The sequence below is a fragment of the Pocillopora verrucosa genome, chromosome 4, assembly GCF_036669915.1.
Source record: "Pocillopora verrucosa isolate sample1 chromosome 4, ASM3666991v2, whole genome shotgun sequence".
NCBI classification, from domain to species: Eukaryota; Metazoa; Cnidaria; class Anthozoa; order Scleractinia; family Pocilloporidae; genus Pocillopora; species Pocillopora verrucosa.
The window spans coordinates 1,073,293-1,087,942 of NC_089315.1; the positions used below are offsets into that span (position 1 = coordinate 1,073,293).

The following is a 14,650-nucleotide window of genomic DNA, read 5'->3' on the forward strand; positions in this document are numbered from 1 at the left end:
TCCATGTGCTTTGAAATGGGTTTTTAGTCGTGAACTGACCGGATATCATTATTCTCAAAATTTGTCTCACGGGCGAACCCAGAGGGTCAGTACAGCTGTTTTCCCTTGCGAAAATTGTAATTATGGTCATTATTGAAGCGACTAAAGTATCAGATTTAGATCTTTCTCCTAACGCCCGCAATCAACCCTTCAATCACATACAATTAATTATTTTAAGAAAAGCTGGATTGTTTTCTAATGTCTTTCATGACAAATAATAAGCCAAGTTAATGACGATCTGTGATTTATTACAGATGTGGTTCATTCGTTTTTTGGAAACATGAGAAATATTAAAAATTATTTGTAGTACGAACCCCTCAAATTCCCGCTTTTCTGACATATCACAAAGAAGAGTGAAATTAAAAGAGGACTGAGTACGACTGAGGATATCTTCTAACGAAAATAGAACTCGAACTTTGCATCTAGAGACAAGATATGAGTCCTAAAAGATTTCCACCACAGGCCTTATAATTTTGCTGTAAGATGCTCTTTCATCAAGCTACGGAGAACTCGTAGCCAGATACGTGGTTATGTGAAATGTATGTCGACAACCAATTTTCTGTGACTCGGTATCACGACATGCGACAGTGAATCTGAAAGTTCTTCCTGGTTTAAGACTTGGATTGTTTTCCTTTTCTTTAGCTCTCAAAAAAATGTATCCTTGGCTTACTCTCTGTTAACATTCAAGAGATGAACAAAAAGAATTCTTAGCACTAGTTAGTTATCATCATTAAAAATAAAGGCGTCAAGTATACTGCGTTTGTTGAGTACTCCTATTTTTTTATTAAAAGCCACACGAAACTACCCAAAAATATTTAAAATTGATATTTTAAATAACCGTCAAACCGGTCTGTATATATGCTCCACGCATCTTTTTCGTCAACAAGGCCGATTTATTCCATTGATAGAAATTAGAATAGGAACAACCACGTACTTTCAAACGCTCAAACCACAAATCAATTAGGCAAATGTTTTGTACAGAGAGGCTTGTAAACTGACATGAAGATCTGCTCTCTTATATCTTATTACACCCACTCGGCTAGTGCTAGTTTGAGATCGTCTTCCTTCATTGATGACATGTGTTTGTGAAGATAAACATTTGATGCGCAGTTCGATTGTGAATATCAACAGGTGCAACAGTGAGGAGCACATCATGATAACAAAAAGATTTGATGGAATTCAGGCAAGGGCAAGTGGGTCGATCATATTATTCGCAACCTCCTGTAATTCATGTTAAACAAAGATTGATACTGTTGATACAAACACGAGGTTTAACCACTCACATATACAAATTAAAAACCCGTGTTTACACAGCTGCTGACTCTGTTTGATTTCGGAAGCGTCTAGTTCGCGCAAGCGAGTACCTGCAATACGAAATAGAAATGAATTGCTTATGTGCAAATATTCCATGTAAAAATCCTCGTGGTCTTCGTTGGAAATAAACACTTCCCTATGTCTGATGAAAGAATGGCTGTACTACTTTGTTTAACAAAAATGTTAACACTGCATAACTTGCGAAATGCGCTTACCAAATAATGTTCGATTTAAGTGGGAAAGATAACGATTTAAAAAGCTTTAATCACGTTCCTTCTAAGCTTTATCTTTAGGAGAATCTTAAGGCAATTTTAGGAACCAAAGAATCCCAGCATCTTCCCGTCCGATTAAAAACACCTCCAGCTGCTTCTAGATCTAATCTGCCTAACAATACTAAAATGACCGCCGCACGCCTGCACGTCTTGAATTCAAATTTACCCATTGCAATTCGTTAAAACAATATTGTTCTTTGCTTTGGTTCTTTAGACATTTCTACGATAAGAGAGCTTCATGTTCGCTATAGAAATATTGGCTAAATGATTTTTCTCCCGTCAACAGCACTGTATCGTCTTTGTTTGAAAAGTATATTGATCGGAGTTTGTCCTTTCTTTCTCCAACGTCTTTTGCCGCGGTAACTAAAGCCAAAAAGTGCCTCAAGGTTTTGTTACAAGTCAAGGTGGGCATAAAGTTTTTTCAAAATCATGCGATGCAGTATCGGCACTCTTAAGGAACTTCGTGGGGGGCGATCGCACCTTTCTTTTTTTTACTATTTGTGAGCATGTGTTGCCAACAGAAAGCTGATAATCAGACGAAATATGGAATTTTGACGTCAATGAACACACGTGCACACATCCACACGCGCGCCCATCTTTTTGGTCTCACAAAAATAAATATTACGAATGAATAAAAAAGAGATGAATTGGAAAAGTTAATAGTCCCGGTTAATTCTATTCATTCACACGTTAGTTTTACGTCATTATAAATGAAAATAGAGTCGTGCTTGTCTATTGATGTAAGAATTCCTTTTTTTGTTCTAAACGGAGAATAATTTGTTATCAAATGACACGTGTAATCTATGTCCCTCAAGATGCCTCGTGATTCGTAAATTTTTTTTTGTTCGTTGTGCGTTAGAGTTGAGTGCCGTTTACCCGTCATACTCAACGCCACACTGGTTCCTTAAATAACCAGATAACCGCGGCCTCTTCTCCTTTCAGAAGAAGAAAACACCTATCTTCTTCCTCAGAAAGACGCGTCGGTTAATTTGAACTTTATTATTGGGGCACAGATTTTTGGTTTTTTGACTACCATGGCAAACAGGCTTATTTTGGTGAGCGTAGGCTAACTCGAGGCGAATGTGTTTTTTTTTTCGCCCTCCACCTTTAGCGTGTGTCTCACCCCACAGGTTTGCCTCTGCTCGACTGAGGAACGCAAAATAAGAAAGCTTTTTTTTCTGGTTATCATTCTCCTCTTTAACGGAATCAGCTGATGCTATCCCTTACATCCTTGGGTGCCCGAATATTGTCGACACTGATCACAACTTTGTTAATCGCCGAATCATTTGATCAAACTGGATAGTCCCGCCTGACGCCGGGAAGTAGAGTAGAATTTGTTTCACTCAGTCACAAACTCAGACGGGGAAAATGGCAGGGGTTGTAGGCTAGGGATAACAGTTAGTGAAGGCGAAGGACGAAAGAGACAAATGACTTCATGTAATGGTCATTATATGAACGCGTTGAAAAGGTTCAAATTCCTATCGCGTTTTCAGTTGAGATCTATCAGTGATCTAGAAGTTCAACAACGATGGTAACCTTTTAAACTCAGGCGTTTTAAAGAGTATTATTTGAATTATTTGTGGCAAATTAACAAAATCCTTAGTAACATATCATGGATGTTCCATTTCATTGCTGACAGAAAATTCCACAATAAGAATAAACTGTTTATGCCAAGTGATTGTTGATAAAAGATTTTTTGAAGTTAGGGGGGAAAGCGCTGAGAAATTCAAAACACATTTTTGAAAAAAGGTTGGGGTAGTCTGCATTGGTTTTGTCCTTAAACGACTCGATCAGTTACAAAAGACAGAAGTTAACTCGCTATTTTGCATTAAGTTTTTGAAAAATGCAAATTAAGACATAAAAATATAAGTCAAAAGAACACCATATATCTGCTCTGAAAATATTCCACTTTTCTTAAATTTCTTTTGAAACAACTTTAAATTTGTCATTGTGCTCAAAAATAACTCCAAGCCAAAGTATTATAAGAAATCATTCAGCTTCGCAGTCTGTTATTTCGTTCTTTCAGCTTCGTAGTCTGTTATTTCGTTCTTTCAGCTTCGCAGTCTGTTATTTCGTTCTTTCAGCTTCGTAGTCTGTTATTTCGTTCTTTCAGCTTCGCAGTCTGTTATTTGGTTCTTTCAGCTTCGTAGTCTGTTATTTATATACACGTAAACTGTCCCATTAATCGAGCCACAGTTTTTTCAAAGTGAACAATACTTTTCCCCTTCATTTCCTGGTCCTTCTTCTAGGCTGAAAAAATGCATCTTTGGTTTTCCTTTACTTCTGTTATTAGGACACATCGCCACTTGAAAGACCATGAAAGATGAAAACCTTTCGTCCCTTGAAGATGTTGTAAGGAGTGGTTTTCTTCATCGTCGTAGAAACGTTAAGACTCCTTTCAAGTTAAGTCTTTGAAGCTTTCCTGAAGTCACGTAGAGAAGAGCCTCCGCAAACTGAGTTCAAGCTCTTTGACCTTTTCATTCTTTATACGATGAACTGAAGACAGAAACTAAAAGATACAAGAAGGTGAGTGTCGTATTAGAATAGGTGGCTGTAAACTGTTCAAAGTCACTATTTTCCTTGTCACAATCGAAGAAAGATAACTTACCACTGAAGACTTCAACAAAAATTTTTCATTTGAGAAATGCAAAAGTCATTATCAATTCATCACGCCAAGTTTGAAAATTCGGAAATTTTTGGCGGAATCCGTTGCAAACTTATGAAAGTATGATAGCTTTTTACCTCCTGGTATTCCCAGCTTTTCAAAAGTTTGTCACTTCAGGGACGGGCCCTCATGATATTACAGTGTCACATTTGCTAAATTCGATCTTATCTACCAATCAGCGACATCGATTGCTGCGTTTCACAAAATGTTTTAAAGCCCTATATCATCAAAGTGGTCCATTATAGGATTCACCTTCACCGCTTGACTGAAAATTAACATGGCAAAAACAAAAATACTCATTTATGTAAGGAGTGACATTAATTCTCTCTCTTTTTCTTACCTCGCTTTTTTTGTCATCAGCGAAAGTAGATGAAGATATATCTAAAAGATTCAACAAGAGAAAACGCTATCTTAAAATTGACGACTGTGGTGAAATAAAGAACTCTTCTTAAAGCACACGTATACCTCGTGTACTTGGCACAAAGAGTCTCTAAGATTAATCCTCACCTCTTCTTGAACGAACTGCATTCCTGTCAGGTTTCCACTGCTGCTCCTTCATCCCTTGTACCAGTCTCCGACGGTCAGATGTTGGACTAACGGTAGTCGGATAAAACTTATTCGTTTCGCTTTCTTTGGAAATTGCAGAGAGAGGTAAATCTTTTTCAACAAAATCTTCTGAAAGATCTTCTCTCAACATTGGTAAGGACGAGTTTATCGCAATTTGTTCGTATGAATGATCTGGAGGATTTTCGTTCGGCTCCAAACCCAGGTTTCGCTTGGTCACGATCCTTGTGTTTCTCATCCCGTAGTCCAAGCCAACTTCTTTTTTAACCTCTACGTCATGTGACACAGAGTTGGGTTCGAGTTTATCAAGTGAGGTTTTGCCATGAAAATGAAGAGGCAAACTTGTGTTTTGACCCACCACATCACGGCATGGAACTTCCTCGTCATGTTTCACAGATCTTGCATACAATTTATCATCGGTGAGAGAGTCAAGGGAGCGTCTGGGTCTGACAGAAATCAATTTCGTATTTCTTTCAGTCACATATTCTTTTAAGTTAAGTGGAGAACTTTGTAGATTAGCGCCTTCATTCAACGTAACCAAATGATTCCTTTGACTTGTGATTAAATCCTTTTCGTCTTCCAGTTGACGTAATCGTCTTCTTAGTTCGTCAATTTGTTTGTTAGAGTCTGCAACTTTCTCTGCTTCAACTCTATCTCTCAAGAGCTACATAAAATAAAGAGGAAGTGGCAACAGTTATTGAGTATATACATGAAATGTTTTATGTTTGAAACACTTTAGAAGTGTTTCAAACAGTGAAACTCAGTGAAAGTTACGGAAAGGTTCATATATCGGTATGTTCTTACTTTATAACGGAAGTCCTGGACACTGACATCTTTCCTTGATATAACCTGAAGAATTAAAATAAAACATAAAGGCATGCTCTCCATCAACTCAAAGTAAAAAGTTACTCTCAATACATGCCTCTGCCAAAGAGAGTGAAAGAAATGCAATAGAGATCTTAAATTTCAGAACAAGTTGAACTACCATTCAGGTTTTATACGGAATGCTAACAAAACATGTGCCTCGTAAAGCTTTATTGAACTCTTTGTGAGCAGCAAAGTTTGAACCATTATTTTTATCGAACATAAATGAATCTCACTGAACTAAAATTGATAAAACTACTGATATGTTAATACCTCAATCAATAGAAATAAACTCATCTTGTGATGTTGGCGGTTTTTCAGTTTTTCCTGCACGGATAATGCAGGTCGCACGCGCCCTCTACTACACGTTTGGGACAACTCGAGCTCAAAGTGGTAGTAATCCCATAAACTAACGGTCTGTGATTAAAGATTAAAACTAGACTGGGTAAAAAAAGAGTAGTCTAGCTAAGAGAGATACTTCCCATGATTTCACTAGTATCATTCAATATACCTCTTCCAGATTCTTTAACTTGCTTTTTAGTCCTTCAAGGGAAGCTTCTGCCCTTTTTCTTTCCTCGTCAAGAATGTCCGCTCTAGTTGACATCTGTTTTCTAATTTGAGCCTGAGAATGAAAGTCAATAACTTCTCAATCCATTTATTTCTCGGTCCTGTAACTTAGAAGGGTCTGCAAAATGTGACAATCAATCAAAACTTACTCGTAGAAAACTCTGTTGCTGCTTAAGTAATGCTCTCTTCTCTTTGATTAGTGCGTCTTCTTTCTGAAAAACACAAAAAAAGAGTTATTGACGTGGATATACGAAAACTACAAGAATCCCAGTCTCTTCTGTAACACACTAATTACGGCATCAGCTTCTAAAATCCACATTCATATTTTTTACTATACTCAGGTCAAGTTTGTTGTAGCGCGGGGGAATTTGCCTTGTTTGGATAAGTCTCGTATGCACGGGTCAGTTAATATTCATCACTTGATATTTCTTACCACAGAAACAAGAGACAAAGATTACTGTAGACACAATTCAAATACTACAGTTATACACCTTACCTCTCTTTTGGAATTTTCAGAGTTTTGTTTCTCCTCCTTCAATACCAATTTCCTGGCCTGAAACAAAATAAATATTTTAGAGTGATATCACTCATGACATGACTATCAGATACGCTTACACAAATTCTATGTATGTGGCCTGTATGAAAAACCCTATACATCTTCGTGAAATATGAAAATTTAAAATTTTTAAGTTTAAACTAGCCTACGCAAAAAGTGATTCCCATTTTTCAGTTAATTAAAAATTCCTCCGCTAGCAAAATCTGAAGTCTGGATCCATCGGTTGTAATAACTAAATCTTATCACATAAACTGCGCTGTTATACAAGGATTTCCGGCCCTGAGAAAAGCCGTAACAACACACGTGAAAAAATTTCGTATTTTTTCACGTCTGTTGATATAGTACGTGTTCAACTCGCGCTCACTCGTGAGCTATCGAGTTAAACATTCGAGGGGAAATTCCATATCTACGCGCGCCCAAGTATTATTATCTATTTATTAAGAGTATATTCATATGCTATCAAACTTTCATTCTGAATCTAAAAAGTCCTCACTGAGTTGATCAATTGTTGTAATGCGGCAAACTGAGCTTCCATTTCTTCTTTTTTGTCTCGGAGCCGTTCAAATTCATCAGTTGCTTCTTCTTTTGAATTTTCAACCTGCTTCAAGCTTCTAGTCAATTCCTGCAAATGAAATGTGTTTGTCATCCGCTTAATTCTGTAGTGTTCCGAGAAAGAAAACTCAAGCTTTCCCCAATGTGAAACGAAGAAAGCCAAAAAATTCGTCTAAAAAGGACTTTGAACAAAGCAATATCAGGAACGTCTGTCAGCCACCTACTCCTTTGCAAACAACCTAAACTTATGTCTTTTCAGAATTATTCCTCATATCTTATAGAAATCTGGATCCAATACATTTAAGTAAAGAAGTTAAGAGAGAGAGGCAGTTGTATCACACAAAAGGCCCGAAAACACCAAAGGAGATAATCTAAATTGATACTCCGTACTGAGTCGATCTAAGGATTCACATATTTCCGACTCAGCATCTCCCAGGAAAATAATTCACTTACTGATTTCATCTCAGTCGTCATTCCTTCGATGTGTTCCTTTAACTCTTTAATATCTGTTACGAGAGTTTCTCTGAGCAAATTTAGCTAAAGTCAAATAAATAAATGAATAGATATATGAATGAATAAATCTAAAAACGTGATCCTGAATACAAAATCGACTCCTTCTCATCTCTGCACAAACTTCACCCACTTCTTGTTTTGTTTGCATATGGTTCTGTTTTAGATTGCTCAGTTCTTCGGCAAACTTCTTAGCTTTTACGCGATGTTCTTCTGCTTTATTCAACAGCAAGTCTTTTTCTCTGGAATATTTTTGTTTCTCAGCGTCGAACTCCTGAAAATCGAACCAAAACAAAACGTGAAAAGAAAAAGTCGGCGAAAAACAAGAGTAGAGATATATCTTTATAAGATAGAAGATAACAAAATAAAGGGGTTTATTGAGCGACAACACGTAAGCGTGCTCGAGTAGAAAGTTAATAGTTGTTATCCTTAGGTTTTAAAACGAAATGATTGACATCATCGATTTTAAAGGGTTTCTTTGTATCCCAAGAAATTTAAAAGGCAATGGAAATTTGATTGGGGAGGGTGGTTTGAGGGTTTGAGGGAGGGAAAGGACTGTGTGACATCGCAGCCAATGACTTCTCTGCCGATTACGTCTGTAATGTGGGTGTAAGCGAATCGCAGAATTCATGAATAACTCACTACGTGAAGCCGTTCTAGGTGTATTTGATAAGCCTCAGATTTGGACTCAACTTGCATCAGATGCTTCTGAAAGTTATCTTTCTCCTAAAAATAGGAGGTAAATGAACAAAGTAAAGTAAATTTCCAAAACTTTAAACAACAATATCCATTACAGGCCCTTTTTCTTTTTATTTAACCACAAAAACAGTACGGGAAAAAGAGATCTGCTTTCCTATGTCCAAACTGAACATGAAAAGAAGAAGTTACTATCACTTCATCTGCAGCAACTTCAACTTCCCACCGAGTTAGCCTAACGGGACGGCGTTGTTTACAAGATCACGTGTGAATGTGGCAAAGTATCATCGGTGAAACAGGGAGTGCGATAGAAGATAGAATTAAGAGACGTGAAAGAGATATACGACTCGCACTCAATAGTCGGCGATTTCAGAACACGCAAATGAAACAGGGCACGTTCCTGTTTGGGACCAGGTGAGGTTTATTGATCACGACTGACTGGAACACACGTATGGTCTAAAGAAGCCATCCACATAAAACTTCCTCCTCCTAAACAAAGGTGCTATAAGTCAACTTTCCACCTGGTCGCCTGACGAAGACCAGCAGTAGAGAGGTCGAAACGTCTCCATCATTACACAATTGATTGTCCTGGCTCTTACATCGTGAGACAAACGTTCATTTATCTATATAAAACCACGATAAACAACAAAATTTTCAAGAATAATTCTGTACCTACTTTTGGCGTAAATTTAGACTGCGATGTCGTTGTATTTTCTCTCGGGTTGACATTAAATAGGGAATTGAAAAGCAAAAATAATAAACCAAATGAAGTACATGTAAGCCGTTGATTCCAGGGTAGCGCGTCTTAAATTGAATAGTAAACCACTATCCGTAAGGTTTTGTAAAGGTTTATTTTCGGGTTTCCTTCTACCGATCCACTCACATTCACGAAGCGATCATTGAAGCACGTAGCATGACCGTATTGGGAAGTGTCAATCACACACTGTCCGCCAAACTTGAGGCTAATATGATAATTCAAGACTTTAAAAGACCTAATTTCAACAAGACTTTACTGAATAAACAATGAAAGTTTGCATATCATTTCATTTTATCCATTAACCACTCAAAAGGAACAAAATCACACCTGCCGCACCAAAGATTAACAGCATCAAATATTTTATCCAAGAAGTGCCAAACAGTGGTCGCTTTGGTGTTGCATTTGGGTGAGAACGGTTTTATCTGGACAGCTCTAACACCCCCCTCATAATTCAAATAGAACAGGTGTCCCATTGAAAAGATGTCACGAAGAAAATTACCAATAGCCTGAAGTTTTATGTATTCATACGGCTTCTAAAGTTTTCCTATTATTCCTCTTAAAATGGTGACAGAAGGACTTACGAATCTTTCCCAAGAGCTGCAGCAACGTGCAGTTGGTTTGGTAGTCTTGGAAAGTGCTCTTATGATACTCATCAACATACTGGCCTTTACAGGTAACATGCTGGTATGCTTGGCTGTGTATCGTAATCAAAGACTTCGCATCATACCGAACATCTACGTCGTGACTCTGGCCATATCAGATGCTCTGATGGCAGCCCTCTGTATGCCTATGTCTGTGGTTCTTCTCACAACAGGACAGTGGCCATTTAACAGTGCTGTTTGTCATTTCCAAGGATTCTTTTGTTTCTTCTGCGCGCTGAACTCTTTGTTGCTTATGACTGCAACGGCGGTGAACCGATATTTTCGCGTGGTGAAACCCACCCTTTATCGTCAGCGTTTTAAAGTAAAATCAACGTTTATTTCTGTGGTTGCCTTGACCCTTTTCGCTGCTCTTGGTGCAGGACTTTCATCGATGACTCAATGGGCCACATTTACCGTGCATTACGGTAAAGTTATTTGTTTTATGGAATTTGAGACACCGCACCTGGACATGGCTTACATGGCGTATTTGGATGTTATCTACATTTCTGTTCCTATTGGAATCATCACCTTCGCGTATTACAAGATTTTTATAACCATCAAACAACACAATCAGGAGATGAACATTACTAGAAAAGAGGCGAATCTTCGATTGAATGTGGAGGAAGTGAAAATAACAAAGGCATTATTCGCAGCTGTGCTGGGTTTTATTCTCTGTTGGGGACCTATAGCTATTATTGACATGGTTGATTCCTTCTCTGCACATAAACTTGCTATTCCACGACAGGTTTTCATTCTATACATATATCTTGGTTTTGGAAGTTGTACCATTAACCCTGTTATATATGGAGTTATGAATAGAGCGTTCAGAGCAGAATTCTTGCGTGTTTTGAATTTCTGTAGAAGAAAGAACGAAATTGCTCAACATGGCTGAGCCTCTAACAATAGCACATAATCTGCTTCGCAGCGATCTACATTTGTGTTGCAAAGTGACAAGCGGAGGAAAAATCCAGAATTAATGTGACCCGCGTTAATAAAAATCTTTACGGAAGAAAAAGTAGTTTTAACAGTGCGATTGAGTGCCGTCCAAGGAAAAAAAATTCATGTTTACATAAAAACATTCTGAGGGTTAATTTACACCGTGTATTTTTTTTAAAATTGCTTCTTATGCTATTTCACAACTCCATAGTTTCTTTAATGAAAAACAAATTTCTTGTAACCACTTTTGTCAAAAGGGTTCGCTTATTAATTTGATAGATTTAAATTGAAGACGTATCAATTTCTTAATGAACGTTTGTTATGAATCAAGAAAAAAGAATTAGGAAAGATAAAAGCTTAAAGTTTTTAAGAGACATAAATTAAATATGCAAAGCACGGCTTCTGGCACGGCACGGAAGTTGTTGTCATCCGAACTTAAATTGAGTCTGAGAATCGACTCACATTCTACAACACAGTGTATTTTTTTCTTTCTTTCCATCTTTTTCTTTTCTAAAGCATGATGACAAAATTGTAACAGTTTCCTCTGTAAAGTAAGACATGGGTAAAATTAACAAGTGAATTAGGAGGCACACCGAGTTAAAGTTTATTTCGCTTCTGGCACGGCACGGAAGTTTTTGTCGTCCGAACATAAATTAAGTTTGAGAATCGACTCACATTCTACAACACAGTGCATTTTTTTCTTTCTTTCCATCTTTTTCTTTTCTGCAGTGAATTGAGAAGCACACCGAGTTAAAGTTTAATTCGCTGTAATCGTTTCGAAACGTAGCGTGCAACTAAGAATTTGCAATAAAAAAGTTTCTTTTAAATAGCCTGAAAAGATCCAAATAGATGGATGGTTAAAAAAAATCAGTAACATCTTTGAAACAATGCAAATGGAAAGGGCGATCATTGATTCCTAAAGAACTACTAGAACATTTATGAGCAAGAAAACTTTGAACCCATTTCAAAGTTGAGGCGTCAGTTGCAATTTTCAAGCCAATCGGAGACTGTAAAATTGAGCGTCATAAATTGATCATTACAGCATAACAAGGAATGAAAATTACTTCTCCTCAAGAAAGGTCACTTTAACCTCGACAAATGAAACCCATATCTGTTATCGTGAAGCTGGAAAGAGTCCTCTAAGAGAAAGACAGCAGTTTTCGCCTTAACTAACTAGCTTCTTCTGGTCTGAACGCATGTTTGTACACGTATATCACTTGTTTGTTATCACAACGGTATTTTTGTGGAGTCTTGGGCCTTCACGGGTTATAATGCAGGATTGTCAAAGTCTACCCAGCTTTTGGTTTGCTCGCCTGAAGACCCGTTACATATAGTTTTAAAACATTTATTAAAGGAATAGTTTTAGCTACATTAATCCAACTCATTTAAGATAACAAGGTTTCTTTTTCACGAACGAATTGATTAAATTTGTTGATTATAGGAAGAGTTAAAAAATACACTCTTCATGGAGCTCTATTGCTGTCTTTATGAGCAAAAATAATTTTAATGGGTCCTATCCTGCCTTTTTTTCCACAACGCCATTAAAAATAATGATATCTATCAAAGTTAAAAAACAAAACAAAAAAACTCGTCTTGTTGTATTGAAGGCTGCTGCGTTTTACCGCCAAAATGAAGCAGGTTCGCGCACAGTGTTTCACAAAGGGAAATTTCGAACTCCTATAGTCACACTCTTCTTAGAAGTTATAGTGGTCTTAGCTACTCACTGATTTCAGAAGTTCTTGTAACTCTTTAACTTCACCTCGCTCTTCTTGAAGAGCTCTATGTTGCTTCTTGTTTTCATCCGAGAGGTTGTTGATAGTTTGGCGCAGTCTGGTAACAAGGAGCTCTGTGGAAAGTGAATCAGTTTTCACAAGGGATAGTCTTGAATAGAATAGGAAAATTTCTCGTCCGTGAAGCAATATCAAGATTAATAAAAGCGAAAGAATTCGAGCACCACCAAATTCCGATCGATGTTGTGGTTGTATGCTCTAAAAACTGAGCTGCAGGGCGCTCATTGATGGGAAACATCTAAGTTGTCATGAACCTGAAAAGCGTTGTGTATACAGATAAAATCAGTAATGCCGAGAGCGTCCTGGAGAAAAATAGTTTAAACTTGAATATAAATTACCATTTTCTTTCTCGTTGTCTTTAGGCGTTGAACACCCCTGAGGCAAACTGCCCTTTCGAGCACTGTCACGTCTCACAGTTTCTTTCTCTAAGTTTTCAATCAACTCTGTCTGCCTTTTTCGGGAATCTGCGATCGTCTGCAATGTAGAAAGCGGCCATGTTTTCAAGGTAGTCAGTAATTGATGACTGTATCCAGCATTCCCTTTTGCACTCCAAAGCAAAATACCATTCTTAAAATTTTGACTATGGGGTTTTGTAAAATAGGGACATATAGCGAATGTTTTCCAAGTTTTTACAAGGGACCTTAGTGTGTAAGGATAGTCCACTTCATGCTAATTAATTTACCCCGCCATCATGATTTCTTCAAATTTCTTGGAAATTTGCCTTTTCTCCGTATAAAGTTTATTTCAAATATCTGATGGAAGCACCTTGGCTTTGGACCAATAATGGGAAAAGTTTTGGCCTCAGTGTAAATAAGTGTTTCAGATTGTAATCTGTGACAAAATAAAACAAGATTTAGTGCATGTAGATGTAACCACTTTCAAGGCCGTATTGGAGTTTAAAATCTACTAAATATTATAAAAATACCCTTCCACATTCAGTATATATTGTACATTTACAGAAAATAAAGCACTTCCTTGATTGGAAGGAGCTGGGGATAAAAGAAAGGCATTTGATGAATACTAAAATTGGCATGCGGGTTAAGAATATCTCTGAAATGAATAACAATATGTCAACTATTTTGTTATAGATTACACCCTTATTAACCGACCTGAAACTTTTGATATTTACCTCTTTAACTTTTTTCAGTTCTTTGCTACCATCCTGAATTTCCTGATTGACTTTCATAATTTCATTCCCTTTCTCTGTTTACGAAAAGATACAGACATCCTCAAATAATATATCTCGTGGGTCTACGTTTTGTTTCTCTACATAATATAACTGTTTAATTTCTACACTTTGAAAGCGACTGAGAAGAAAAACTTGCAAGTTATGTGATAGTAAGGAAACATGCTACGCATTTGTCATTAGGGTGGAACAAAACAAATCTTTACCCTTCCCCCAACCCACACCTCGTAAGAATAAGATTCCCAGCCAAATTCAAATTTGCGGTCAGAATCTTCAGTGACTTACTAAGTTATAGAAGACTCGTTCTCGAGGTAAGTCCTACACTAAAATCGCTGGCAAAACCGCTCCGTCGTATGAGCCAAATTAAAATTTAAAGTGAATTCAAATCCAAGTCCTAAAAAACATGTTTTCGTGACGAAGCTAAGGGATAGAGGGGGACAAAGGGGTGTTTTTCGATGTCGGGCATCATTTCTTTTGAAAAAAAATTGCTTAAAAAGGTTTTGTCCGTTATTTCAGGAATATACTTTTTTTAGTTTACCTGCGAGTGTGAGCTGGAGTTCACTCAACTCCTTCATAACCGAGTTTTTGGTGTTCATCACCTCCTCCATTTCTTGTTTGGCAGACTGGAGTTCAACCGTGACTTGCTTTAAAGCAGCATTTGTATGACTTAAACATTCCTCTGTTTCTTGCGTCTCACTGAAAGATGAAGTAAAATTCAAAGGATTTGACTTTGTATTAGAT

The 14,650-nt window shown here is 37.3% G+C and overlaps 2 protein-coding genes across 3 annotated transcripts in view; one reads left to right on the forward strand and one right to left on the reverse strand.

The window, feature by feature from the left end:
• Positions 1 to 3,179: 3,179 nt before the first annotated feature.
• The window catches only part of LOC131797242 (centriolin), a 36,175-nt gene continuing 24,704 nt past the window's right edge, over positions 3,180 to 14,650 (reverse strand). For both annotated transcript variants that reach the window (XM_059114858.2, XM_066164900.1), the window contains exons 40-54: positions 14,448 to 14,605; positions 13,853 to 13,926; positions 13,062 to 13,197; positions 12,658 to 12,779; positions 8,546 to 8,629; positions 8,037 to 8,177; positions 7,847 to 7,930; positions 7,335 to 7,463; positions 6,782 to 6,838; positions 6,435 to 6,497; positions 6,230 to 6,340; positions 5,659 to 5,703; positions 4,798 to 5,518; positions 4,631 to 4,671; positions 3,180 to 4,134 (exon numbers count right to left, since the gene is read on the reverse strand). In XM_059114858.2, coding sequence (XP_058970841.2) covers positions 4,054 to 4,134; positions 4,631 to 4,671; positions 4,798 to 5,518; positions 5,659 to 5,703; positions 6,230 to 6,340; positions 6,435 to 6,497; positions 6,782 to 6,838; positions 7,335 to 7,463; positions 7,847 to 7,930; positions 8,037 to 8,177; positions 8,546 to 8,629; positions 12,658 to 12,779; positions 13,062 to 13,197; positions 13,853 to 13,926; positions 14,448 to 14,605 — 2,047 coding nt within the window. In that variant the 3' untranslated portion in view covers positions 3,180 to 4,053. The remainder of the gene's footprint in view (positions 4,135 to 4,630; positions 4,672 to 4,797; positions 5,519 to 5,658; positions 5,704 to 6,229; positions 6,341 to 6,434; positions 6,498 to 6,781; positions 6,839 to 7,334; positions 7,464 to 7,846; positions 7,931 to 8,036; positions 8,178 to 8,545; positions 8,630 to 12,657; positions 12,780 to 13,061; positions 13,198 to 13,852; positions 13,927 to 14,447; positions 14,606 to 14,650) is intronic.
• LOC131797240 (melatonin receptor type 1B-B-like) lies at positions 9,699 to 11,911 on the forward strand. Its single transcript, XM_059114857.2, has one exon. It carries the CDS (start codon positions 9,918 to 9,920, stop codon positions 10,887 to 10,889), a length of 972 nt encoding a protein of 323 aa, XP_058970840.1. The 5' UTR covers positions 9,699 to 9,917; the 3' UTR covers positions 10,890 to 11,911.